Genomic DNA, 27,087 nt, shown 5'->3' with positions numbered 1-27,087 from the left:
AGCACGTTTTAATCTGTAATAGAGAAGTATTCATCGGAATTTATATTTTGCTACACATATTGCAACCGTTTTTTGGACAGGTGACGTTTTTTTAATCGACATTATTTTATTACTACCCAAAGTTCAGTTTGAGGCTTTAATTTGGTGAGAGAACGAGTGAGGGGAATTTATATATAATAAATTAAGTCTTTTATATATATTTTTTTTCTCAAAAACCTGAGTAAGCTTAACTTCTTGTGGAACTAATAGGCCGAAAAGTCGTTTCTGCGGAGGCATTTAACATCCGTGCCAGTCGCTAGCTAGCACTGTGTAGTTCACCTGTCGCTGTGTGTTTGATGAAGTGCGGAGCTAAGGGGAGATGTGGTCCTTTTTCGCTAGGGATCCCGTGAAAGACTTTGCGTATGAACTTCTTCCAGACAGCCAGGAAAAGTCCGGAATATGGACTCTACACCGGGGAAAGCGAAAGGTAAAAGCGGCATCCCGCTGCTGCTGATGCACTAGCAGTCAGCGTTAGCTCGATCGGTTGTGGGGCCTGCCAATAAGCTGACAAGTCAGCTTTAGAGCTTGATTTAGCCTTCAGATTAAATGTCAGCTCTGTTAGCGTTTTTCGGGTGTTTTTCATTCATTCGTTCAGTCAGTCAGTCAGTCAGTCAGTCAGTCTTGGTAGTCTTTTTTTTTTTCTTTTGCTTGGTCTGTCTGTCTGATAATTGTCGCTGACTAGCCTAGCTCAGGGTTTTTGTTTACCCCCAGAGGCAGACACGTATTTCTCGCCACGTCACCCGTTTTAGCCGAGTAACGGCTCTTATTTGAGCTGTTTTAAAGTTAATGCTTTATTTCAGGAATGAAAGATTCCGTCTTAACTGCAGACAGCACTGCATACAACCCACTGCTTCATTATTATCACCGAGAAGCGGAAAGCTATAATCTCAGTGTCATCATCTTCACCGCGGGCAGCCGAGCCCAAACTTCCTACTTTCGTCATCCTCAGTCACATTAAATGTCTTTTCAAAATTCTGTATACAGTATTGACAGTTACTTCTTACTGGTAATATTTTCTGCACGATGGCTACATTTATATCTATATTTAATACAGCACGGATGTAAGGCCACGATACTGTTCACATCAGTCCGATGAAATGGGAGTGTTGGTGTAAGTCAAGCTAGTACATAATTTACCCTAATTTCTGGAATTTTGATTGTAGGGTGAATGTAGATTTTTTTCCTATTATAATTGCTTAAATATAGCTATGATAATATTACCTGTAAATTTATAACACCAGTGAAATATTACAATGGAAGGAAAATGGGAGTAGTCTGTTTGAAGAGGATAGCTTCACTTCAGATTAATTTAGTTTTATTTGTATAGCACCAAATGACAACAACAGTGGCCTCAAGGGCTTTACACTGTAAGGTAAAGACCCTATGATATTAGAGAAAAAACCCAGCAGTCAGATGATCCCCTGTGTGCTGTACTTGGCTGTAGTGTGAAGTAAGAAATGTCCGGCAGAACCAGGCTAAGGGTGGGGCAGCAATCTGCCATGATCAGTTAAAGTTGAAGAAAAAGAGAAGAGAATGGATAAAGTAGAGTATAGAGAGAACAGGGCAAAACAGAAAATACTGGAGAGACACAAAATTAAATGGCATGCAAGTAGTAATGTCTGTTAGTAACATGCATACTCAAGTTGGAGTAAAATTTTAGACTTGGACTACAACCACAAAATATTGGCTTAATTAAGAGCAATGGAGTAATTATAACTGGCTGCTCTTACTCCAATCTTTCTCCTCAGACCACTGGAGAGCCAGTGTCTGTGTTTGTATACGAGGTGGCTCAGGGCACAGAGCAGCAGACCCAGCTCGCCAAGGCTGCCTTCAAGCGTATGAAGACCCTGCGTCACCCTAACATCCTGGCCTATGTTGATGGGTTGGAGGTATGTATTTTATTGTGACTTAAATTTAACAGAAACCACTTTGCTTTAAACACACTTTTCTTGATATTTAGAGCTGAGATTCCATGTTTTGCTGTAATTGTCATATAATTAGTTGTGTCTCATTTCTGTCATCTGCTCTTCTCTGCATATTAAACATTAAGACAGAGGTGAGTGGGAATAGGTTCCTGTGGGTTTATAGTAGTTTTATAGTAGTTATAGTAAGTGAAGTAGCAGACAATTACACAGCTTTCTCTTTGGTTTTTAATGAGAGTGTAATTGACACACTATTCACTATTAGCTCAACTAAGGATATGATTTTACCCTTTCATCTGGAGAATCTATCCAAGGAATATGACCAGCAAACCATACAGCATTAGCTAATCATTTATTTAACCAGGGCAGGGCTCGCAAAATTTCTAAATCCCTGGTAGCCCTTCGGCACTCTTCAGTTTTTGGTAGCCCAAAATAAATTTAAGTAGCCTGAATTAAAAAAAAAAAAAAAAAAAAAAAGCAATTTTTTTTAATGTTTTGTTTCCGTTACAATATTATACTTTAATGTATAATATTGTAACGGAAACAAAAATTAATCAAAAAATTGTTAAAATACAAATCACAACAACTGTATAAAAATTACAATCATCAACTCAAATACTTGGTTCTCATTGAACAGAAATTTCTATGAACTTGTAAGAACTGTGTAGGACATGAATCAGTCTGTGTCAGATCCTGAATCTGAAATTTCCACTGGAGTCACAGGTAAGAGGCAAGTGGAACCAAGATTCTAGGACATTTGCTATTTGAAGTTTGCAAAGACTGCTAAATTTTGCCAATGGTAGTTCACTCTTTGCAACATAGTACGCTGTTTTAAACAGCTTTTTCAGGACTTCTTCTTGTGCTTGGTTTATTTTTAGTATGTTTTTTTGCAATTGCTGTTTGTTCTGGGAAAGATACTGCAGACTGAGCAATAATGCATTTCTTGCATTTCTCATAGGTTCTAATGGGGTCTTTCTTAAAATCACTGGTCCCAGTAACAAAGGCGCTTGTTGACTCAGAAATTGAATGAAACTCACAACACACCTGGCAGAACATCATGTTATTTAGCTCGTCATATTCCAGCCACAGAAATTCTTTTGTCCATGAAACCAAAAAAGCTGCACTTTTTTTTTTTTTTGCTTCATAGTCTGATTTTTCATAACTTTTCCATTTTGTGATCGGCTTTTCTTTGGCTGCCCCTTCTTCACCCTGACCTGTCTTATTTGGCTGAGCAGAACTAAAATACCGGCTTAAATCCTGCTGCTTTTACACACACACCTGCATAACGGTCAGCGATTCTCTGCGCGATCAACCTCTCACATGTTTAAGCTTGCTGCGGGAGATTTCACTTGTCATGTCTGAATAGTAAGCTAATGAGTGATAAGACGATGCCAGAGGAATTGGTGCGCAATTAATCGTCACTCACCAATCAGTGCTGCCGCTCTCTACACACCGTTCGCGTGATTGCAAAGTGAAAGCAAAAAACAAGAGCAAATTCTAACGCGATTTCAATATGTCACATATTGACAGTGGCTCATTGATGCTACATTTTCAAAAGAATGCAAAAGCACTGACATATATTTTCCTATGATAGCCCGACGGGCAGGGCTGAGATAGATTTTGGTAGCCCGACTAGAAAAATCGCTAGCCCTGGGATGTCGGGCTAGCGATTTTGCAAGCCCTGCAAGGAGTCTCTTGAGAGAAAACATCTTTCACAAAGACACCTGGCAATGAAAGTACACAATGGCAAGGTTGGAAAATGATACAATCAAGCAGAGGAAAAACAGTCAGTAGATAAAAATAGAGCATGTTGAAGAACTGGTGCATAATCAAATATCCAGCAAAGCAATGGTAATCGCTTTTTCTTCTAAAATATCTGTGATCTGAACTCTCCAATATTCAGTAAATTTAGTATTAATTTATAGCATGTTTTTAATAGAGATCTGATGGGAAAATGCTGTGATGTATAAATGTGCTGTGCATATGATAGATAAATGCAAAAACTGTTGTGGAGAAGCTGTTTTCCTATGTCAAGTTACTGTTTAATGCAGTGACATAGAATAGTTTTGAAGTATAGTTTTGCTTTTATTTTTTTTCCTTTCTTAGTTGATTGATGAGCTTGGTGTGGTTGTTACAGACAGAGAAGAGCCTCTACCTGGTTACTGAGCAGGTTACACCCCTGGCAGCCCATCTGAAGGCACGGGCAGAGAAGGGTGGTGTTGGGGAACTGGAGATCTCATGGGGACTCCATCAGATAGTGGTAAGGACAGGAGAGTTGAGCTGTTTGTGGCATCTGTCCTCTATTAGTCGTCTCTCACCGTCTCTTCCTCTGTTTGCTTACAGAAAGCTCTGAGTTTTCTCATCAATGACTGCCATCTGCTCCATAACAACCTGGGCATATGGGCTGTTTTTGTGGATCGAGCTGGAGAGTGGAAGCTAGGAGCCCTCGACCATGTGGCCCCTGAGCAGGGAGACCCAAGTGGGGTCTCGCTCCCTGCACCAAAGGCAGTTTACCCAGACATGGAGAAATATGACCCACCAGAGATGTCTAACAGCAGTGGAGAGAAATGGTGAGTGTGACATTTAGAGAAAAACTACCTGATGCGCTTTGGCTGCACCCTTTTGCACTGACCTGTGTGTATTTTTGTTACAGGGCAGGAGAGGTGTGGCGACTAGGTTGCCTGATTTGGGAGGTGTTCAACGGGCCGCTGCCACGTACTTCTTCCCTCCGTTCCCTGGGAAAGGTTTGTGTCTTCAATTGCTGTTTATCCAAACACCTTATGATTAAATATTGTCCTTGCTCCTTGGAGTGCATGCTCTTATTTAAGAAAAATGCAGCTTTTAGGAATATTTAGATTATGATGGTTGTTGTTTAAATGAAATTACATGATTCTGCTTATGTAAAGAATCAGCAACAATAGACTGAACATATAGTGGGATAGCAGGGCCCTTAAATAATACATATGTCATGGTTAAGATCAACTGGAGAGAAACCCAAGAATCTGATGATCTAATATGAACCCGCGTTTGGTGCCACCAGGGAGAAAAAACTGTGAAAACAGGACGAAGGATAAACCACAGGAAAGAGGAAACAAAAGTTAATGGCTTGCAAACATGACTGGAGTGGAGAAGTGCTCAGTGCATCATGGGAAGCTCTCTAACAGTCTGAGCCTATAGCGGCATAAATAAGCGATAGTTCCGGGTCACCTGATCCAACCCTAATTTTAAGATTTTTCAAGAATTTATGTTTTAAGCCCAATCCTAAAGTAGAGAGCATGTTCTATGAGAGAGTGGCCTGGTAGCTGAAGGCTCTGCATCCTGTGTGCTTTGAGTGCTCTGTCAGAATAGTGTGTTAATGAGGTCTTTAAAATATGAAGGGGCCTGCGAGGAGAAGCTCTTATGAAGGAAATGTGATCTCTCGTTGCGAGCTTTAGTCTTAGTGCTGTTGCTTCATAGGCTCACTGACAGCTGAAGATATATTTTTTTATTTTTTTTATTTTTTTTTGTCATATGAGGAAAAAAAAAAAAGGTATAAGTCAAGTTTATTGTTTTGTTTTTTTTTTTCTTTCTTTCTGTTCCCACAGATCCCCAAGGTTCTGGTTCCCCATTACTGTGAGCTGGTTGGAGCCAACCCCCGGACTCGGCCAAACCCTGCCCGGTTTCTCCAGAACTGTAGAGCCCCAGGAGGATTCCTGAGTAGCAGCTTTGTGGAGAGCAACCTTTTCCTGGAAGAGATTCAGGTCTTACACAGACTTTTGTTTGTGTTACAACTACAATAAAAACATTCTAGTCAAGTCACAGCATGAAGTATTAAAACAGAGGTTGATATTAATCAAAATCCCAAACAGATTGATGGCATTTGGCTAAACAAGTTTAATCTGGACACCATGCCTCGCTTTAGTCCAATCATCTATTGCAGAAATTAGATGATCTCTTTAAAACGATCCTTTCTAGATCAAGGAGCCAGCCGAGAAGCAGCAGTTCTTCCAGGATCTGAGTGACAATCTCGATTCTTTCCCTGAAGACTTCTGTAAGCACAAAGTCCTGCCTCAGCTGCTCACCGCTTTTGAGTTTGGCAATGCAGGCGCTGTCGTCCTCACACCACTCTTTAAGGTAAATCCCAACTCCCGAGGCGACTTTAGACCCTAATTAGAAACAGACAGTGAAGCAGACAATAATCATCAGTAAAATCATTCTCGAGACAAGTTGAAAAATGACATGATTGTAGCTATATCTGTGCACTTCTTTTTCTTCCATCTCTCTCTCTTCCTCTGTTTTTCTAGGTGGGAAAATTTCTGTCAGCAGAAGAGTACCAGCAGAAAATCATCCCTGTCATTGTGAAAATGTTCTCCTCCACAGACCGAGCTATGAGGATACGACTTCTGCAGCAGGTGTGGAATATTCTTTTGGTTTCCTTGCAGAGGTAATTATGTGTAAGATTTTAAAAACAAGTTCTGCACAAAACAGTTTTGTTCTTTTTAAATATTGACTAGTTTCAGAGATTTTTCAGTGATTAGGGTGAATATTGCCGAGATGGTGTTCTTATTTATTTTACGTTTTTAATATAGAGTTCATATTTAATTTTATGGTATGTTATTTCTAGCATGGAAAGAGAAACATTGGTTAAAAGAACAGTAAAACATAACAAACAGTTGTTTAATCACATGCCTGTCCAGCTGTTTTTATCTCTGTATTAAATAGAGATGGACCGATCCGATATTACGTATCGGTATCGGTCCGATACTGACCTAAATTACTGGATCGGATATCGGAGAAAAATAAAAAGTGTAATCCGATCCATTAAATATCACGAAAGCACCTCACAAAACTTGCAACACGCCGTAACTCACCTCAGAACGTTAGCACGTCGGAGCAGTATGCATCACGTGATAGAGCGGCTGTGGCATGCGGGACCTGTCGGTGGTCTGGATAGCATTTGGAGCTTCGCTAGCAACCCGGCATTTCATCTCTGACAAAGTTATCCCCGAGAGAAGTAAAGCAAGTGTGTAAGTCCATCTCTGAATGTAAAGCATTCCTGCGTTAAGCTTAACAAGCGACTGCCTCTTCTTGCTGCTACTTCAATCATGAAACTGCTTAACGATCAGCTGATTGGCTTTTCTGTCGCGAGTCCATCTCTCGTGTTTGTTTTTGGCCCACTTTGCACCAGAAAGAGGAAACCAGCGGCTGAACAACAGCAGCACGTTTAAGCTTGATAAGCTGTTGTTAGAATTTATTTAATATTACTTTCTACACCAGGATCTTTTTCTACGTAGCTGACGTAACTGTGTAGGCGCGGATCTAGCAAAGTTTAGCCAGGGGGGCCGATAGGGCATTAACAGGGAAAAGAGGGCACAAAGACATACTTTTCTTTCTTATTCTCATTTAAAATGTCTAGCTTTTAATAAATAATTATCTGACACCCAAAGTTTTAATTTGATGTAAAATGAATAGAAGTCAATTACTGTATATAGTGACTATTAAGTCTAATATATATACCCTAGTAAGCTATAGTACTTTTTCCTTTGGGAAGGTACCATCTGTGCAGTCTGCAATTTTGTTGAAGAAAGATGTTGAATCTATTTAATATTTCTTGAAAAATAATTGATTTCTGTGCATTTTTTTTCACACTGCATCAAATTAAGGTTGATTACGTCGATTAAGCATCATGAGGTGGAGCGTGAGGGGTGGTTCCCTATTTTTTATTTATTTATTTTTGTTGCTGGGAGTTGGAACCCTATTAGTTAGGTTGCTTAATATTTATGCTAAGTACTCTTTAAAATACCAGAATAGGGAGGATGGTGTAGGTTTAAGTTTATTAGATTGATCAGTATTGCTGAACTATGAAACATTTTTTTTTTGCATACAGGTATAACAGAATAGCTTTAGTGTAGTTGTTGTTTTAAACTTGAGTATGAACTTATACAAAATGCAGCAAGATATTTAAAAAAACAGTTTTATTGATTAAAAGACACTATATCGGATTCATATCGGTATCGGCAGATATCCAAATTTATGATATCGGTATCGGACATAAAAAAGTGGTATCGTGCCATCTCTAGTATTAAAGAATAAAACCATTTATCTTTTACTCACCCTAACTCTGTCTCTGTCTTTCTCAGATGGAGCAGTTCATTCAGTATTTGAATGAGGCTGCAGTGAATTCCCAGATTTTCCCTCATGTTGTTCACGGCTTCACAGACACAAACCCTGCTATCAGGGAACAGACTGTGAAGGTAGTTTTCACAATTAAACACAAGCACAATATAACAGGCGTTATCTCATACATATAGTACATGACAGATAGCATCCTAAATATGCTCTCTTCCCCCTCCCCCCCAGTCTATGCTGCTGCTGGCTCCGAAGCTAAATGAGACCAACCTGAACCAGGAACTGATGCGTCACTTTGCCCGGCTCCAGGCTAGAGACGAACAAGGCCCAATCCGATGCAACACCACCGTCTGCCTGGGAAAAATCGCCTCCTACCTCAACGCTGGGGTAAGGCAGACCTGCATCACTGTGTAAAACTTAAAAAAACAAACAAACAAAAAAACAGAAAGACTGAGATCAGTGCTCAGTAAAGAATTTAATTGTCTCGCTGTTCACAGACTCGACAGCGCGTTCTGATTTCTGCCTTCTCTCGAGCCACAAAGGACCCGTTCCCTGCGTCGCGCTCTGCTGGCGTGCTGGGCTTTGCGGCTACACACAACTACTACAGTGTAACGGAGATTGCTGCCCGTATCCTGCCCACCCTGTGTGCTGTTACTGTTGACCCCGATAAGAGCGTCAGGGATCAGGTAGGGCTGGGTGATGTGAGGAAAATCGAATATCACAATATATAGATAGAGCTATAGATAGATGTGTATATATATGATTGCAGTATGTTCAAATAACCTTCAAAAACAAATGTTGTTTTTGGCCATATGTTGCCTACAATTGCACTGGTATACTCATTCAAATCAACCATTCAGTATTTTTTTTTTTCTATACTTTGAATACAAAAAACCAGAATGAACTGAAATGTATTATTTTAACAATTTCTTTTTAACAAACATCAGTTGCACACGGAGGCTTTTCACAAATGGCTAATCATAGCAACAAAAAAGCAAGAATCAAGCAGGAATTCAAAATAAGACAAAATAAAACAAATGAATTTAAAAAGGTGCTCTTTTGTGCTTACAAGATAAAAAATGTGATGACCTGAAATTACAGAAACAAAAGTCTAGATAATGACTATAAAAACTCAGCGAGTCAGGTATTCGACTGCTGGAGATATGTGGTTTCATGGTTTCTCACAGCTTGTACTCTTGCGTTGGTTTGTAGTGTTCCTTAGTTTTACCTGTAACTATGCCAAGAATGTTTTAAATTTATTTGTAGTCTTTTTGATCCTCGATCTTACAGCTGTTTTGAAGACTTGCATGCAAACCAGCGGTTGATGCTGTGTACCAGCAGTGGTGGTGGAGTTATCAATCTTGCAGCATTTAACTAAAAATAAAATGTGCAAGAACATTTCAGTTAAATGACATTAAATTAAAAATAGACTTTAGAAAAAAATAACATTAGTTGAAACAATATTGTGCACAAAGCTAAAATACAAATATGGTTTTACGGTTTTAGATTTTGTTAATTCAGTCACATTTGTCAAACGACTAGTGCAAGAAGGGACTATTTGCTGAAACTGGGATGTCTACATGTCTTGGTGCTTGTTCTGAACCTCTAATTTTGCCTGTCTCTTTCTCCGTGTCAGGCATTCAAAGCCATAAAGAGTTTCCTTTCCAAACTAGAGACTGTGTCAGAAGACCCCAGCAAGCTAGCTGAGATCGGTATGTAACTATAAACTGCACTGGAAATCTTCCCTCAAACTAGAAACTCCATGCTGTGTAGTTGTTTCTTTACCATGAATAGAGTTTGAGAAAAAGAAACAAATAATCCTGTAACTATCTCAGATGGCTTTAATCAAATTAATAGACACATTTTATATGAAAACTTAAACGTAACAACTCTGTTTTGTGTATCCTGCAGAAAAGGACGTAGCATCGTCTGCTCAGCCTGCAGGTGCCTCGTCCAGTTGGGCTGGCTGGGCTGTGACAGGCATGAGCTCGCTCACTTCTAAGCTGATCCGCAATGCTCCAGGGACGGAGGGGGGTACAGGCACTGAGGGAGGCGGACCTGCCGCTAATGCCACCAGCCCCACTACTCCCCCTAGTGCCAGTGATGGAACAGCCGCAACAGGTGAGGTGGAACCACAGCACCCTGCCTTTTTTTTTTTTTTTTTAAAAATAAAGATTTACATACACTAACATGCATATTTAATCTAAATAGAATCATCTAAAGAATCTCAACACTGGAATAAGTGTATGTGTCTATAATAGTGGGACTGCTGGTGCTGGGAGGTGTCAGCTTCCTTTTACAACACAAAGCCTTCATCTGTCAATACAGATCTAAGACTTTATTGACTGACCAACGCGTTTCAGCTTGTGACCTTCAGATGACCCTGATGAGGCCACAAGCCAAAATGCCTTGGTCAGTCAATAAAGTTGTTCCTCTTCCCTTTAGGTGTTGCTGGAGTCCCTGCATTGTGCTTTGATAGATCTGTAACTTCAGGCAAGTCAGTGGATCTCACAGAATAGAATAGAATTCATTGCACAAGTACAAGGTTTGCGTCCATCCAGAAGTGCTTTAGCAAAAATATAGATATATTACAGAATATAGATCTATTATAAATGTGTTACAATGTACACGGTACTATGTTATCAATTTACTATAGCTATAAGTATGTACAGGCTATAACTGTAGTGAGTGTACAAGCTATATGCAGGCTATGAACATGTATACTTATGGTTATAAATATGAAAAGCTATAGCAGATCCCCGCTTAGCAGTTTAAAACCTGTGTGTAGCAGCAGAATAACGGCCTCTGTATCCCAGTTACTATTCTTTAATTTATTAAGTGTTCCCACACAAATCAGTGCCTTGAATCAGTGTCTCACATTAAAACGTTTCTTTCAATCTCAGGTTCTCAAGACAAAAATCAACAAGCCTCCCTGACTCACCACGGTGCCTCTAGTCGTGCCAACCAATCACAGACTCTTGAAGTAAGAGACAACAATGATGAGCCTGTAGGAGACCGCTGGGATGAGGAGGAGGACTGGGGAAGTTTGGAGGTAGGGAGAAAATAGTTAGGATATGTATTGTGCATAAATGGAAGATTATGGTCTCACATAATTATAATTTGAAATCACATAAATTGACTGCACGTTTCCTCAAAGGAGCCAGAGAAAGCTCAGACTGAGCCCGATGACTGGAACACCGACTGGTCAGGAATGAGTTCATCCAAAAAGAAGGTCAGACGGAAGATGCTAAGCAATGCAGTTATTTGACAGTCATTCCTTTTGTGCTCATTCTACTTCCTCTAATGCTGTGAGCACTGCTGATATTGTTAGATTACTGTGAGTCATATTAAACTATTAATCCTCCTAGTATAGTGTGCTGACTTGAAAGGTTCCCATTTACCTGTAATATATACTTGTATATGTTATTGAAAACAAATGTTTAAAAAAAAATTCTCCACTGTAAAAACAAAAAAATAATTGGTCACATCTGGGGGGTGTATGTAGATGTGGAAAAATCAGCTGCAGCTGGACTCATTTCAGTTTTCTTCGCTGTGACGCAGGCGAGCCGCTCATCCACCTCCATGGTGGTGAAAAAACAGAGCTCCGACTGGAGCTCAGGCTGGGACGCCGATGACAGCTGGTCCAACGAGAAAGAAGGTCAGGGTCAGAGCTCTGCAGGCGAGGAAGGCTGGGGGAACGACTGGGGGGAGGAGGAGACCGACACAAGCTCGGCCAATAAAACGCTGCCCCTGCCCGAAGGTGTGCGGTTAGCCAGCGAGTACAACTGGGACAGCACGACAAAGGGCGCCAGTCAAAATGATCTGTTCGCCAGCGTGTCCCAGAGAAACACAGCCAGCATGTCTGCTGCCACGGTGAGAGCGCAGTGAGCCAAAAATACAGAAGTTGGTTTTCAGATTTGAGAGAAAAAAACAACTGAGTGTTAAATGCACTTTTGATTATGGCTTGAAAGTCTTACATGTGTATTAGAGGGAACACCAAACTTTATCCGATTTCATTGAAATGGCATTTTAACAGAGCACACCATAAAGCTGCAGTCACATGATCAGCCCTCAGCATCACGGTGGGCTTTTTTCTTCTTCTTTTTTACCTTCAAAATAAAATCGCTGTTGTTTAAGAAAAGGGCATTAACAGATCTATCTATCGATTGAGATCAAGATCACTAAATATTATATTATTTATTTATTTTTAAAGAATTTAATTAGATTTTTTTTTCTTCAGTAATTGTACATTGGCTTGATTAGGTTTGAATAACAGAGAATTATGTTTGTGTTGTTTTCTCAACGATAGTCTGGAGATGGCTGGGGCGCAGAGCCAACAGGAGACTGGGGAGCTGAGGAGAGCTGGGAGTCGGTAGATGGAAGCCAGGGTAAGTCCAACAACGAGGTTACCTTAATCAGAAATGAGAACCTGGATTGGCCTGATTGTAGAGACTCCACTCAGTTCGTACCTCCTTTCAGTCGGGCATTTTTAGCGTTTCCTGTGAGGCTTCTAAAAATATAGACCTGCAGTAATAAATCACAGAGCTGCCCCTTTATTTTTAGCTTATTCAGTAAAGGACCAGTGAAAAATCCATCATATGTCTGTTCACAATTCATAAGAATGACACCTCCTAGATCATTAGTCTGATTTTAGTGAAATTTGCTCACAATGATCAGCTGATAGGTCTTTAGTCAAACTGCTCTCAGAGCCAAGGTCACATTTTTTTGTTTTACAGGCAGTAGCATGTGAATTGTGATCGATCATGTGCCTCCTGAGCTACGATGTCATTGACATTCTGGTTTTATTTTCACTTAGGTCTCAGCAAGGCAGAGCTGTCCAAAAAGAAACGCGAGGAGAGGAGGAAGGAACTGGAGGCGAAACGGGCGGAACGAAAAGCTGCTAAAGGTCCTCTCAAACTGGGCGCGCGCAAGCTGGACTGATGAGGACCTAACAGAGTGGCACAAAGCAGCAGATCTAGGTTCCACATTCCACAAGTTAAGGACCAGAAAGAAGTGGCAGCATTAAAGAAAACTGACAGTCGCTAAAATGGAGAAGGCAGAGGAGAACCTTTCCTCTGGACGACTTTTAGTTTGGGGATTTTCTGTCTTTGTTCCTCTAAAAAAAAAAAAACTGACACAGATAAAAGATGGAGACGGAGAGGAAATCTGGAGAGCAGCACCCCCTGCAGCAGAGGCCTGAGCAGGTTTCAGACGATGTCCCCCTCATTATTTTTTATTCATGACTCCCACAGTTGCTCTTGTAAACTATATGTACATAACTGGTGCATCCTGTCTTAAAAAAATGACTTTTTTAGAAGAAAAAAACCCACAAATATATATATATATATATATACGTAATAGAATTTTTCTTCACACATGTATTGTTGTGCTGAATGTTTTTCAGTACATGTGAACACACACACACACACACACACACTGTGGTTTCGAATGTTTTAATTCAGTTACAGACTAAGAATAAGTTCATGCATGCACTGTGTATTGTGTGGCCTAACAAAAGGCTTCATGGCAAGAAATTAAAAACGTGCTGAATTTACTTTGCACATGCAACACTGTATTTTACAGAAGTGACCCGACAGGTAACACAGGTGACTGCTTAGAGATCTTTAAATGATAAACATGCACTTTGGAGGAGCTGGGACATAGAAAGATGCAAATCCGGTGGTTTTAGGGCAAAATCAGGTGAGTTTGTAGCCTTGTGGTGGAGGCTATGTGAAATCGTCTGTAGTGCTTATGATCACCTTTTGGAATCACTTGTTTACCACCAAGTCATTTTAGGCAATATATGGTTTGGTATAGGTGAAGGAGAACCTTTTTATACTTTTGATTTTATTATTTGTGCCTTTAATTAATTGACGGGATCAATAACTCCACATTTAAACTGACACTTGAGAAGCGGACCTGGAACGCATTAAAGCGTACAGCGTGACCCTGTGTGGCCTGTCTGGGTCAGATATGGTATTTCTAGGTTTGGTCTTTCGAGCTAGACGTTTTATGGATGAGCCAGTTGACACAATCCGAACCCATCACCACTGGATCTAAAATCTGGGTTTTGGTTGTTCGGGTCCAGTTATGAAGAGGACTACGCTGCATTAGTCGAAAGAAATCCGGATGTTTTACTAAGAAAACAAATCATGTAGCATGTGAGCTATTCTGACGTATTAAATAAAGTTTCTTCTTCTATGCTTGTCTTCCTGTGTTTGAAGGTTAGTGAGTATGTTTGTATCTGTAATCTGAGTTCTGATAACACCTGCTGCTTTCTTTGTTAGCTCGTATAAAAGGGTCATTTCATATGAAATGAGTGAAACCTGAGAAAGGTTACCACCTGACTCCCACAGAATCACCTGATTTTTTTTTTTTTTTTTTTTTAAGCATACAATAACTTCAGTATGTTTAATGAGCCATGCAAAATTTTACTTTCCTGCCCTTGATGTATAAAGACTTTAGCACAGAATTTAATAATTTAATGTGTTATTTCCAATGGTTTTCTAACCCCCAGTAAATTCACAGCTGTAGGAGATAGCTGTGTGACATTTGTTATAAACAAGCTTCAAAACCTAAAGCCAACATCTTCAGAATAGTTTTTTTTTTCTCTTGGCAGTAACTCGATCGCTAATCATTAAAGGCCTCCCACGGTAAGATAGAGGGATCGTGTGTATTAAAAGAACGACTAGATAGATGTTTAACACTACTGCATGATGTGAAAACACTGATTGCTGGACTATGTTGTCACTGGTGGGGATGGTGTTGCATATAAATATGATGTATATCAGTTTCAGTAGTTTAGTAACTGTGACATAGAGTAGCAGAAGCAAGCACTGTTACCCTGCATGTTTTATTTGTTTTCTGAAAATTTATGTGATAAAAGATAAAAAGATGGATTTTGATGAAAACTTTGAAGGGTCATATCACTATTTTTAATAGAGGTTAAACTGCATCTAGCCCTGTTCACAAGTGCTGGGGGGAAAGTGCTATAGTTTAAAAATCAGCTGATTCTGATGGGGCCAGGTGGGAGTCTGTTACAGATTTCATGTGGAGTGACATCCCTGTCACAGGTAAATTTTTAGTTAAACTAGACTGCAGAGCAAGACCTAAATAATTGTGAGAGACATCTGTTAGATCAAAATAGGGAGGCCAGATGCCAACAAGTTTAAATGTGGGGCAAAAGCTGCACTTCTGTGAGATAGTGGGGCACGTGGACGATGCTGACAGGTTCAGTTACTGTGTACAGGCCCAATATATTGTATCTCCACTTCTTTTGCTTAGGAAATGCTGCAGGTTTATGAGAAAGTTTGTGTATTCTTAAAGTCTTTATGTAGAGCTGCTGCTCTCACTGGTTTATCCATAGATGGCAAAGCTTTTTTGAGTCACAATCAACAATAACACACACACACACACACAGACACACACGTCACTCCCCACCATATTTTCCTCTCTGTGCAAAACTGAAAAATAGCACAAAAAAAAGTGTCTCTTTCTCAGAAAATACCTCTGCTTCATTTTCTTCGTGGTCTTTTCCACTATATTCAAAATTTGCAGAGCTTGTAAGTGTCCCTGAAAGGTAAGATGTTAGTCAGTCAAGAACTAGTACAGATGTGGGAATTACAAATGCTGTGCAGTGATGTTTATCCTAGACATAGATCATAGACTTTTCCTTTGTGAAAGCTTCATTTGGTTTCAGGGATGAACAGAATTGGAAGTGCAAGAATGGTGCAGGGTGCCTTTGCAAAGACTTTAATGTAATAGGCTGTATTTAAGGGTCCAATGACAAGAATGCTATATCACACACACATTCCAGGCTATCATTGAGTCAAACAATTCATTTATTTAAAACTTGTTCAAACAGTGAAACATCAGAGGAACAGTGTAACACGATATATCTGTGAACTGTAGAAACATGTTGATCATGTAAGGTTTTTTGCTCTTTTTTTAAGAAATCCTACATAACCTAGCATAGAGACTCATTAGCTCAATATTGAGTATTCACTTATAGCACTTCCTATTTTCTCTCCCGATGTTTGATTATACCCATTTACTTTAAAACCATTTGTGAGTTTATAAAGTTATCATATATTATATAATCATAAATACCCTCCAACCGTCATCCCTCATGAGTCATTTCATTGATATGAAAACCACATATTTCATCTTCTGAGGAAAAACTGTCAAACTTGTGCTGTATGTACAAATTTTAAACAACCCCAAAAATACAAACTAGCCAGCCTTACATCATTTCCCCCCCCAAAAAACAAAACAAAAAGCAACATGAAGGACAGATAGGGGTGAAGCCGATCCCAATTTCCTGCTAAATCACACATAACTGCATGCAAGTTTGGCAGTGTTATTTATCTGCGACTGATTATGGCAGGCGCCAGTTAGGCTTTGCTGGTGATCTGCTAATCCAGACCCAAAACAAAAGAGGACGAAGGTTCATCACTGCGTTTCCTTGTTTTCGTTTTTGCTTCCTCCCAACCATCGTGCCAGCGCTAAAACACCCACACCCACACCCGCAGCCAAGCCTGCATACATGGCGACCTCTCCTGCCTTACGCACCTGCAAGGAAAACATACATCATTGCAGCTAACGTGATTTATTTTTTTTGTTGAAATTTATAAAGTAGCAAAAAAAATTTAAATCCCCAACACTGCCCAACTTTTAAAAAAAAAATAACTATTTGAACTTTTAAAAGATTTTGGGCGGATTGGGTTTCAGTGAAAACATCTTCTAATTAAAAGATCATGACATTTATTTGTTCTTAGTGTCTGAAAGAAGCATTCCTGAAACAACACATCAGTGTTTATACTTAATGTACAAAGTTTGGAATAGGAGAAATCAAGTGGATGCAGAACTTGATTCAGTAAGAGCAGCTGACGCTCCTACTGAGCTTCACCTGCACTGGGAGCAGTTTAGAGTTTCACTTTCACTGCCTGTTAAGTTTCATTTTGACTCAGAGCCTTGTTCAGAAAAGGTAATGGGTGGACTTCAATGCACTTTAAGCAAATTCAACTAATCTTTGAAGGCTTTGTCTGTTTAGTTTCCAGGATCAGATACAATTTCACAATTTACACGTTTACTCACTGATGCTTAGATTTAAATATTAACTAAAGGTTGTAAAATCAGCGTACACAGACCTGCCCTGCCATGTCCCAGGCCCCAAAAGTTTCCTCTTATCACTGTATGCAGCACGTTGACTCCACTGATATCATTCCGCCCTTTAAAAGCCCTTCCCACTGTTACCTCACTCTTTAGTTTCTTACATAATCCTTTACCTTGTTAAATATGTGGTGACATTTTGATGTTTCGGTGTTGTATGAAGCTGGAAAGCCTCTTGTACCCTGCTTTGAATCCCTAACAGACAAATAAATTAACTGATATTTAATTACAGCTAATTGCAACTGATTGAGCCATTCATCATTTAGAAGATGGCAAACCTCCAGAGCAAACAGGAGGGGTGGAGCAAGCAATGTTTGGTATGAGAGATAATTTCCCAGCTGGTGTCACAGAAGAATGAAAGGATTCAAAGTTATAGCTATGAATGAATCTTTAATCCCCATGTTTGTTTTAACCCTGGAGAACCCATGGGGTCAAATTTGACCCCATGGTTTCCCTAGTAAACCAGTGGGGTTGGCTCTGACCCCATGGGTTCTCCATGGTTAAGAAATGAACTATTTCTTCTGTAAATTTGTTCTGGCTTTTTCTGCTATTTTTTCCTTCTTCACTGAAGATTTCTATTGTTTGAAACTTACACCGCCCAGCCTCCGCCACCGCCTGTGTGTCAGTGCTTTGTCTCACTTCGTGTTTTTATAGTGACACAAAGGATTGACGTGGTTGGGCCTACCTGCCGGGACTCCGCCTTGCCGTAGCGCAGCTCATTGACAAAATGCTCGCAGTTTCTCCTGACGACGCAGTACGGCAGCACCTGGCCCACCAGCCTGCGGGCCTCCCTCACAATGACACCAGGCGAGTGCGGCTCGTACTTCTTGTCCAGACTGTTGCTGATTTTCCACTCGTCAGTTCCCACCACGTCCCACAGCCCATCTTTCTTCACCAATGCCTTCTCAGTTATGACAGACATCACGCTGCTGGAGCCGGCATCCGGGACCTCAGCTGGGGACAAAACCCACTCAGTTTACATGCTGAATATTGCAAGAGTTTGTGTTTTGAGTTGGCTGTACCCCAACAAATAATTTACATTCTGTTCTGTCCTGAAAACCCACATCACAGAATCTGCATGTGGCCTCTCAGATAAGCTGCTTTTTGTTTTCAGTGATGGGGTTTGGGGGAAGGAGTCCAGACAGTGTGTGTGTATATGTGTGTGGAGGGACTCACAGGGTGGTGCCAAGTGAACAACGAAGCCATCGCCAATGTACACAGCCCAGTGCTGGTAAGAGCCACGAAAGATCTCGATTAAATCCCCAGGCTCTGGCTTTTCGTCATACTTGGATTAGAAGAGAGGGGAAAAATGTTTGAATTTCCAAAAGAGTGTGTTTCTCAATAATTGCAGCACATTTGACCCGATCACGCTGACTCGCTTTAAATAGAAATCAGCTTGATGTAATAAACAGCTCTGAGGCTATAAATGCCATCACATTCTTTTACTAACCAGTGTTGGGGCCATGTCAGCCTGTCTTTGGTCTGCGAACTTCCGATTTGTTGGACTTCCTGACGACTTTCAGCTGTAGGGATTAAAGATAAATAAATAAATAAAAGTACACATCAGATTTAAGCACACCACGTGATACATAATGAAAGTAAAAGACCGATAAATCTAATAACACTTTAAATATCTGTATGTTTTTGCACACCAAACCGGGCTAGATCCTTCCTGAGCTGAACAGCGCCCCTCTTAAAAACAGCTGCAGGATTGTTGATGTTCCTAATAAACTGGCACATTAGCATAACCTCTGCATAACCTCTTTCGTGGAAATAAACGCCAAAGAAGCGAATGTTAGAGAAAAGCTCGCACTTTTAGAGACTTATATATCAAAATAAGTCACAAAGAGTGTTTAAAAATCGCACACGAAGAAGATTAGCCAGAATTGGTCCGTGTTTGCATCACCCAAAAGCCGTGAGGTAACACCATCATTCACGCGACCCTCAGCTGTGGGAGGTCTTTGATCGGGTTAATTCCTTACCTGCAGCGACCAGACTCTTCTTCTCCTTCTTCTGTTCTTATTGCGGTTGTCAAAACGATCTCGAACCCTTTCGTTTTGAAATGAGAGACGTCGCCGACGCAAACATCAAAAGCTCACTCGCGAGCGATCAGCTGATTCGTGCGCGTGCTCAGTGCCCTTCAAAATAAACGCGTGGCAGTATTTTATTTGTCTTTTTTAAGCGTCAGGTGATTTTTAAGATGACTTTTAAGATGACTGATTGTTTAAGCAAGGTGCAAGAATATTACAAGAAAACGCGTGAATATTTAATGATGTGATAAAATTAAGTGTGAAGGAATCAAGAGTCTGCTTTTGTTTCAGCTACAAATACCTACACTTTTTATTTTCTTTCTTTCATAAATGTGTGATTTTATCATGGGTAAATTTCATTTAAAATATTTAATTTATGTATAATTTATTCGCATTTATTTTGTTATTATTTATTTTTGTTAATATTCTTTTTATTTTACCTTTTTTGGTCCGGCAGGTGCTTGACTTTAAAGTCTAATTTCAACAAATAACGACATTTTCTTTCTCTTAAATCGCCGGTTTATTATCCGCCACCCCCTCTCTTTCTTCTTTCCGTGATCAGTTATGATGGCCACGCGCAGAAAAACACGCAACTCAACCTTTAGAACCCCCAACACTTTCGGTTTAAATATAACTGAGAACTAAATCTTCACGAGGATTTTTTTATTGCGTGACGACGTGACGACGTATGCTTGTTTGCTTCAGTAGGAAGTCAAAAATTGCTGGAGTTTATATTTGTACAGTTTAAATGTGGGGTGTCAAACAAGGGGATAGATCCGGCCCTTCTAAAGGTCCAGCCTGGCCCACTGGATGTCTTTACAATAAGCTTGGAGTTCTTGATGTGCTGATGGCAGGATTGTTAAACAGAAGGGAACTGTAGATATGTTTGAATGCTGTTTTTTCTTAATTAACACTGTCCATGTAAAGCCTGTCTGTCTTGTGAGCTGCAGATGGTGACATCCTTGTAATGACAGCAGACTAAAGTGAGAGTGGGGAAAAAAATGGTGAAATTATATATGTTTTTCTTGCCATGTTTCATGTTATTCATCATCTGATGGTCATTAAATGAGAAAAATGAGCAGATTTTTAATGGTTTTAGCTGTTTTTAAATGTTACTCTTTCAAAATGTATCCTTCGCATTTCAAAAAAAAATTAGTCATGTATTTGTGTCTTGATGCATGCTCAGTCATCCAGGTAGGTAAACCCCAAAAGGTTGATTCTGTTCATCTGAATGTAGCGTTTTCAATGGGAGAAACGTTTCATCACTCATCCGAGTGACTTCTGCAGTCTCAGCTGACTGCAGGTCACAGCCATTGATCAATGGTCAGACCATTAAACAGTGGTTGCTGATCAATGGTCATGACAGTTTGCATATTAATAATAAAGGAACTGACCTCACAGCCCACTGTTCGTCAGTGGTGCTAGTTGTGCTGTTTTCTCCATTTATGGATAATGTCTCTCAACGTGGTTCACTGCAGTCCCAAAGCTTTAAAATGGCTCTTAACCGGTTCCAGACTGATAGATGTCACTGACTGCTTCTCACACGTTCATAGGTTTCTTTAGATGGTGGGATGATGTGCTGCTTTTTGAAAGGAGCAATTACTTTTTCGCAGAGGGCCAAGTAGACTTTTTATTCCATTAAATCAAATCTTAATTTCCAAACTGCATTTTGAATTAATTTGGGTACTTATTTATTATTTAATATCAAAATTTATTGGATGATCCACAACATTTATGCCCATATGCAAAAAGAAATTAGGAAGGGAGCAAATACATTTTCACTGCACTGCCTGTCACCCTGTGAAAACTTTGGCAGCATCACGAAACTCTTTTTTTATTTATTTTAACTACAAAAATCATCCTTATTCAATATAATTTTCTCCCCTGATGAACTTCACCCCACCTGGAGTGGCCTGTATTAAATTTAAATTCAACATGAATTGAAAACCAGGATCATAGAAGTCATCTAAATAAGTGGAATGACAGGGAATGAAATTTAAAAGTAGCAATGATGCTCCTATAGGTTGATATCCGAATATCAGCAAATAGGAAAACATTAACTGCTGGCAGCGGCTGATGTTGACTAATGTGTTTGTAATGAATATTTCACTGTATATTCGGCACAACTGGAGAATAAATACCACAATTTTTTCTCAGTTTTGTATTATTATTATTATTATTATCATTTTAAATATCTCTGCTTAAAAGCTTGTATTCCATTAGTAAAGTTAGATCATTAAGTCAGTACTGAAACACATAATAAAGGACACAGAATTAATATGTATCATTTTAAAAGTTAATGTTATTAATTTGTTGTTGTTGTTGTTGTTGTTTTTTTTTTTTTTTACCTAAAATATAATTATTAATTTACAAAAACTACGTACTATGATGATGAACTTTTCCTTCATTTTTTTCTCTCCCATGTCCCTTGCGGGGCTCCGTAACGTACTATGTAATAATCAGGCGAGCTAATTTGATTTTTCTTTGCTTTATCTCTGTCGAGTAGAAAGCAGCAGTAGCAGAAATAGACATGACCACTGGGTGTCGCCAAAGACTTCCGCGGTCCGCTTGACGTTTCCTTTTTCTAACAGCGAAGAACTCCCAACTTCCGGCTTCGGAGCGCCCTTTCGTTGTATTTTGTCCTGAAATTTGGTTGCGAAGGCAACAAAAAAGCTGCCATAATCGCTCAAGTCGAAGCCCCACGGCCGAGAGGTGGATTCGCTGTGATGTTTTGATGTTTACCGACCGAGCGATGTCTGTGGTGTTTGACGGGAGCCCGCTGAAAGCGATGCAGAGCTCACACACTCACACACCGCAGATTGCCCTGAGGTGAGTGGCAGATATGACACAAGAAGTGCATCCGCAAGATTAAGTCCCACAGCACACGTCTCCTGCTCGGGGTTAACTGTATGAAGAGCAGTGGGGCATACATTTATATTTCTGTGCATGATTAAAGTTAGTGCTTTAATCCTAGAGTGCATGCTTTCACCTTAAAGAAGACAAAACACAGTAAACACCTAAATTTGATTTGATCACTTTGATTAGTTTAAAGTCGTATCAAGCTTATGTTTTTACTTATCAGTGAAATAACAAAATATTTTTCATTACGAATACTTTCTGTGCGAGGTTAAAAAAAAAGATTACTTCACTGGATCAAAATTAATCTGCTGCTTTTCTAGTAATAGTTAAGTGTTTTTTCCTTGATGTGACAACAGTTCTTTGGCTGTCTTTTCTTTTAAATGACTAATCAATTAATTAATTGATGAAATAATTATCAGAAGAGTTATGATCAATATAACCTCAACAAGGGCTCAGATTGGGCCATATAAGCTTGAATGGTTCACATATAGTTAAAATGGGACCACAGTCTAGTATGTTGGATGGCACGTGACTGATACTTGGCCAACTAATGTTGTTAACGCTGTAAACCTGGACACTTCTTGGTTTCATTATATTTATTAAATTCTACTTTTAGGACAAAGAGAATACTAACAAATTAAAGATAGAAATTATTGTTATTTTGATCATCACATAATCAATATTATTTTAAACATTTAAAAAAAAATCCAGATTTAGAATCTCGATTTTTAATCTAGAGCTCATAAAATAACAAGTGAATGCCTACAAAAGCCCAAACTGACGACCATCAACTAATAGTTTTGTTTGACTTGAACATAATTTGTTCATAATGTTATAAAACAAAGAACAGCAGGACATACTGGCATTTCTTCAGTGTTGTCATTGGTCAGTTCTCCACACGTAGTTGAGCTTAAATCAAAAGCCCAAGCTTCTACATTTTAATAATAACACCAAACAGTTACTTGCTAGCTTTGCCACTTGTAGTTCTTATATATGTTGTGGAAGGAAGTTTTGTCACAGGATGTCACTTTTGGTTCTGTAAGGCCTTAATGGGTGTTGTTCACAACTTCTTCATATATTCACACAGAATATGTTAGCAGTGATGTATTCTTAGATCATTATGGCCGTCCTTATCATTTTTAGCTTGTTGGTGAGACACCACTCACTTTCCTCATGTCTACTTTCTCCTTCTCTAGTACCCAGGAACTGTCTCAGGAGATCAAGTCCTTCATCAGTGGCGTTGACACCGTTCAGGGCCGGAAGCTTAGCGTCCGAGAACATGCTCGATGCGCTGTGCGCCTGCTGCGCTCAGTCCCGGCCTGTCGTGGGGCGGTCTTGGAGCATCTGCGAGGCGTGTACGATGAGCATGTGTCCGCCTTCCTGCACAACCTAGAGACGGAGAGTAATGCCAGCACTGGGGTCAGCTCCAACCTGGAGGACATTATACAGGTGTGACTACAAAAATACACCATCATAAAATAAATATGCACATATTGAAGCTAAAAAAGATTTTTAAAGGTAAATTTGTTTTATTATTTCTTTTGTCTGTAGGAGATTCACGCCGTGCTGTCAGAGTTCATCCGTCTCAACCCCCGAGCCTGGGCCCCTCTAGTGTCCACCTGGGCTGTGGATTTACTGGGCCAGCTGAGCAGCAAGCATGCTGGGCGCCGTGTCGCCCCCCACTCCTCCAGCCTCAACGAGCTGCTTCAGCTCTGGATGTCTTGTGCTGCCACTCGATCTCTCATGGAAGCCTACTCTCAGTGTCTGGCTGCAATGCTGGCCTGGTGCCCCGATGCCTGTGTCGATGCTCTTTTGGACACTTCAGTTCAGCACTCCCCTCATTTTGACTGGGTGGTGGCTCACATTGGGTCTGCCTTCCCCGGTACCATCATCAGCCGAGTGATGGCATGTGGACTGAAGGACTTCTGCTCTCATGGTGCTAAGGACCAAGGGCTGCTTGTAATGGGAGTGGATAAAGGCAGCAGAGTGCCAAAGATCGGCTCAGTGGTGGGAATCCTTGGACACCTCGCCGCTCACCACTCCGACAGCATCCGGAAAGAGCTGCTGAGGATGTTCCAGGAGAGTCTCAATCCGTCGAGCCCTCTATCTCCAACCTCATCTTCAACATCCTGGGAAAGCTCCCCTCAGCTTCGTCGTGCTGCGGTGCCGTTTCTCCTGCAGCTGGCAGCAATGTCCCCAAACCTTTTTGGTCCTGTGTCTGCAGAGCTCGTCGAGTTGTTGCGCCCCCCTGTCCTGCTCCAGCTACAGGCCGTGCTGCAGGGCCTCCCCAGAGAGGAACTGGATAACATGCTGGGCCTGGTTGTGCATCTCATTAGCCAGAGCCCTTCGGGAGGGGCCCGGGTACTCAGATTTCTGGCAGACACTGCGACCCCAGCTTCAGTCATTATCTCAGGCCCAACTCCCTCACCTCACGAAGGAGTCCGAGAAGGTTGCGACCGCCTCCTGCAGATGCTGCTCCTGCATCTCCACAAGTTAGTATTCAACCGCACTGATGGAGTTGAGGTCAACCCCCATCACTCTGCTTCCTCACAGCCCCAGAGGGTCATCCCGTTCTTGGAGGAGCTGCAGTCTCACATTGGTCAGCTGTGTGCTGAGACGCTGCGACTGGAGAGGAAGCGTCATCTCTGGCTGCACCAGCTGCTATGTCTGCTCTCAGTTTATGGGGGTCCCAGCACAGCAACTGAGGCCCTCTGCCAGCTGCTCACTCAGGCCCGCAATCCAGAGGAGTTGGCTCTGGCCTGGCAGCTCCACACCACACTCTCCTCTTGCATGGCAGGCCTCATTCCTGCTGCCATTGCACGTAGCGTGGCGCAGATCCACACGCACACTCTGGGGCCTCGGCAGCTTAGGCAGCTGCTGCTCAACCTGGCTGCAGCCATCCAGAGTCAGGACGAGGAGAGAAGAGGAGCAACAGGTGCTCAGTCCTCCATGGTGGTCCAGGTGGGCTCGGCGGTCTCAGGACACCTCCATGATTTCTGCCCACTTCTTCTCCACGGTGACCCAGCTGTATCTCACGCTGCAGTACGCCTCCTGTCCTGCAGCCCGCTCCCTCGCACCTGCTCCCCAGCACAGCTGCTCCAACTCTCTCGCGCTGCCGTCACTCATTTCTTCCAGGCTCTGCGAAGGAGAGGAGAAGGAGGGAAGGCAGGGAGAGATGGAGGGCAGGCAGGTGAAGCAGTGAACTGCTCCGTTCTTCTACTGTCCCGTTTTGCCGCATACTCTCCTCTTACGCTCAAATCAGTGCTTCAGCAGCTGGTTGAAGGAGCGCTACATAAAGGCAACACTGACCTATTTGGAGGGCAGATCGCAGACATGTCTGGCGCCCCTGTGCCTTCCCCATCTGTGTCGCCTGATGTTGGAGCCTCTTTGCTGGACGTCAACTGTCGGTTTGGTACCACCGTTAATTTTTCAAGTAGTGTGTGGTCTGTGTTTCACGCAGGTGTGATTGGCAAGGGACTAAAGGCTCGCACCATCATACAGCTGCCTGATCCATCCTTAGTCATACAGGTGAGTGTTTAAAGATTGCAGAGCAGTTAAAACTATAAATAAACTAAGGAAGTGGGGTTTTTTTTATGTATTTTTACTGTAAGTTGTGCATAAAAATTATTCGTCCATGTGACTCCTATGAAATGTCAAACAGAGGAAATAAATCTGTAATAATGTGCATGTTTTCGTCCTCTTTTCTCTGTAGAACATTCAGATTCTGCTGGCAGTTATTGTCAAGTGTTGCAGCTCCTCCGGTCTGAACGGCTCACGATCACCGTCTGACCCCGATGAGCCGCCACCCATCAACGCGGAGGCAGCCAAGGTTGTTGCAGTCACAATAGTGGAAAACGTCTGTCCCGACGTGGCCAATAGCGAGTTATCCTGGCCCCCAGAAGAGCACGCCCGCACCACAGTGGAGAGAGACATCCACATTCGGCGCTGCTTTGAGGCCCACCCTGTGCTCTTCCCTCTGCTTCAGGTCGTTGCGGCTGGACGACCGGCTCTCTGCTACTGCTCAGCGGTGCTCCGAGGCCTCCTGGCCACTCTGTTGGCCCACTGGGAGGCATCTCGCGAGGCATCATCCACAGACTCCCCATGGCACCTCCAGGCTTCCTGCCTCTTGGTGTCCTGCATGGGAGAAGGCCAGCTCCTGCCACCCGTCCTGGCCAACGTCCACGAAGCTTTCCCTCACCTGACTCCCTTTGAGGTGAGGCTGCTGCTGCTGGCTGTGTGGGAGTACGTAAGGGGGAATGGGCCCATGCCCCAGAAGTTTGTCTTCAGCTCGGAGAAGGGCATGTTCTGCAGAGATTTCTCACGGGACGGCGACGTAGCAAGATACGTGGCGCCGATCCACAGCGTGCTACATAAAAACATTGACAGACTGGGGCACCTGTGCTGGCGATTCCAGCTCTGAGGAGTGACGGGGAATAAATAGACTGTAAAATGGAGGGATTACTGTGTTACGGTCCAAGAGCGGACCCCAGAGTTTCAGTCACTGTAGTTCACTACCATATCAGTAGAGGCTTGTGCGCGTGCATACCTTTTTGTACCGTTTTTAGACTTGATACATTTCTAACTGGTGAGAAACACAAATGGCACATGTGTACATAGTGTGCATACAGAATCTGGGATGTAATGTGTTTTAATGTGTCATTTTGGTTCCAAAAATACATTAACTGCTAAATCATTTACAGACTGTTTTGTATAATTTTCACATTGTTTGTGTTCTATAATGGAAACACAACTTTGCTTTCTTGTTGTGTACATGACCTCTTCTTTCAGCTACTTTTCAAAAAATAAACCTTTTGTTCCAGAATTTGACTTAACTTGAGGGTTCCTCGTTGTTGTGATCGTCAGAAAGTTGTATTATTAACAGTTTACAGGCTCTTTTTGTGTTTGAGCTTCGCTAATTTTGATTAAATGTTAAAACAAAAAAAATAACTTGCAAAGAA

The 27,087-nt window shown here is 41.4% G+C and overlaps 3 protein-coding genes across 3 annotated transcripts; 2 read left to right on the top strand and 1 right to left on the bottom strand.

Moving 5' to 3' along the window:
- The first annotated feature begins 268 nt into the window (after nucleotides 1-268).
- On the top strand, nucleotides 269-14,270 carry scyl1 (SCY1-like, kinase-like 1). The gene is made up of 18 exons (XM_004545561.6): nucleotides 269-466; nucleotides 1,788-1,928; nucleotides 4,099-4,221; nucleotides 4,305-4,531; nucleotides 4,615-4,705; nucleotides 5,546-5,701; nucleotides 5,916-6,074; nucleotides 6,245-6,352; nucleotides 8,081-8,194; nucleotides 8,301-8,456; nucleotides 8,567-8,755; nucleotides 9,706-9,781; nucleotides 9,981-10,190; nucleotides 10,973-11,121; nucleotides 11,227-11,301; nucleotides 11,631-11,942; nucleotides 12,379-12,457; nucleotides 12,886-14,270. Exons 1-18 carry the CDS (start codon nucleotides 359-361, stop codon nucleotides 13,008-13,010), a joined length of 2,598 nt encoding a protein of 865 aa, XP_004545618.4. The 5' UTR covers nucleotides 269-358; the 3' UTR covers nucleotides 13,011-14,270.
- A 1,622-nt stretch (nucleotides 14,271-15,892) lies between these two features.
- Nucleotides 15,893-19,380, bottom strand: LOC101484568 (phospholipase A and acyltransferase 3). The gene is made up of 5 exons (XM_004545560.3): nucleotides 19,223-19,380; nucleotides 18,691-18,763; nucleotides 18,417-18,525; nucleotides 17,926-18,194; nucleotides 15,893-16,640 (listed from the first exon to the last, which is right to left on the bottom strand). Exons 2-5 carry the CDS (start codon nucleotides 18,703-18,705, stop codon nucleotides 16,521-16,523), a joined length of 513 nt encoding a protein of 170 aa, XP_004545617.1. The 5' UTR covers nucleotides 18,706-18,763; nucleotides 19,223-19,380; the 3' UTR covers nucleotides 15,893-16,520.
- Nucleotides 19,381-21,821: 2,441 nt separating this feature from the next.
- On the top strand, nucleotides 21,822-26,956 carry ints5 (integrator complex subunit 5). The gene is made up of 4 exons (XM_004545559.5): nucleotides 21,822-22,099; nucleotides 23,326-23,578; nucleotides 23,681-25,657; nucleotides 25,842-26,956. The coding sequence occupies exons 1-4, from the start codon at nucleotides 22,005-22,007 to the stop codon at nucleotides 26,547-26,549; spliced, it is 3,033 nt and encodes a 1,010-aa protein (XP_004545616.1). The 5' UTR covers nucleotides 21,822-22,004; the 3' UTR covers nucleotides 26,550-26,956.
- The last annotated feature ends 131 nt before the right edge of the window (nucleotides 26,957-27,087 follow it).

The sequence above is a fragment of the Maylandia zebra genome, linkage group LG2, assembly GCF_041146795.1.
Source record: "Maylandia zebra isolate NMK-2024a linkage group LG2, Mzebra_GT3a, whole genome shotgun sequence".
NCBI classification, from domain to species: domain Eukaryota; kingdom Metazoa; phylum Chordata; class Actinopteri; order Cichliformes; family Cichlidae; genus Maylandia; species Maylandia zebra.
The sequence above is the reverse complement of the archived record's forward strand: the minus strand, read 5'-3'. Positions and strand labels throughout refer to the sequence as shown.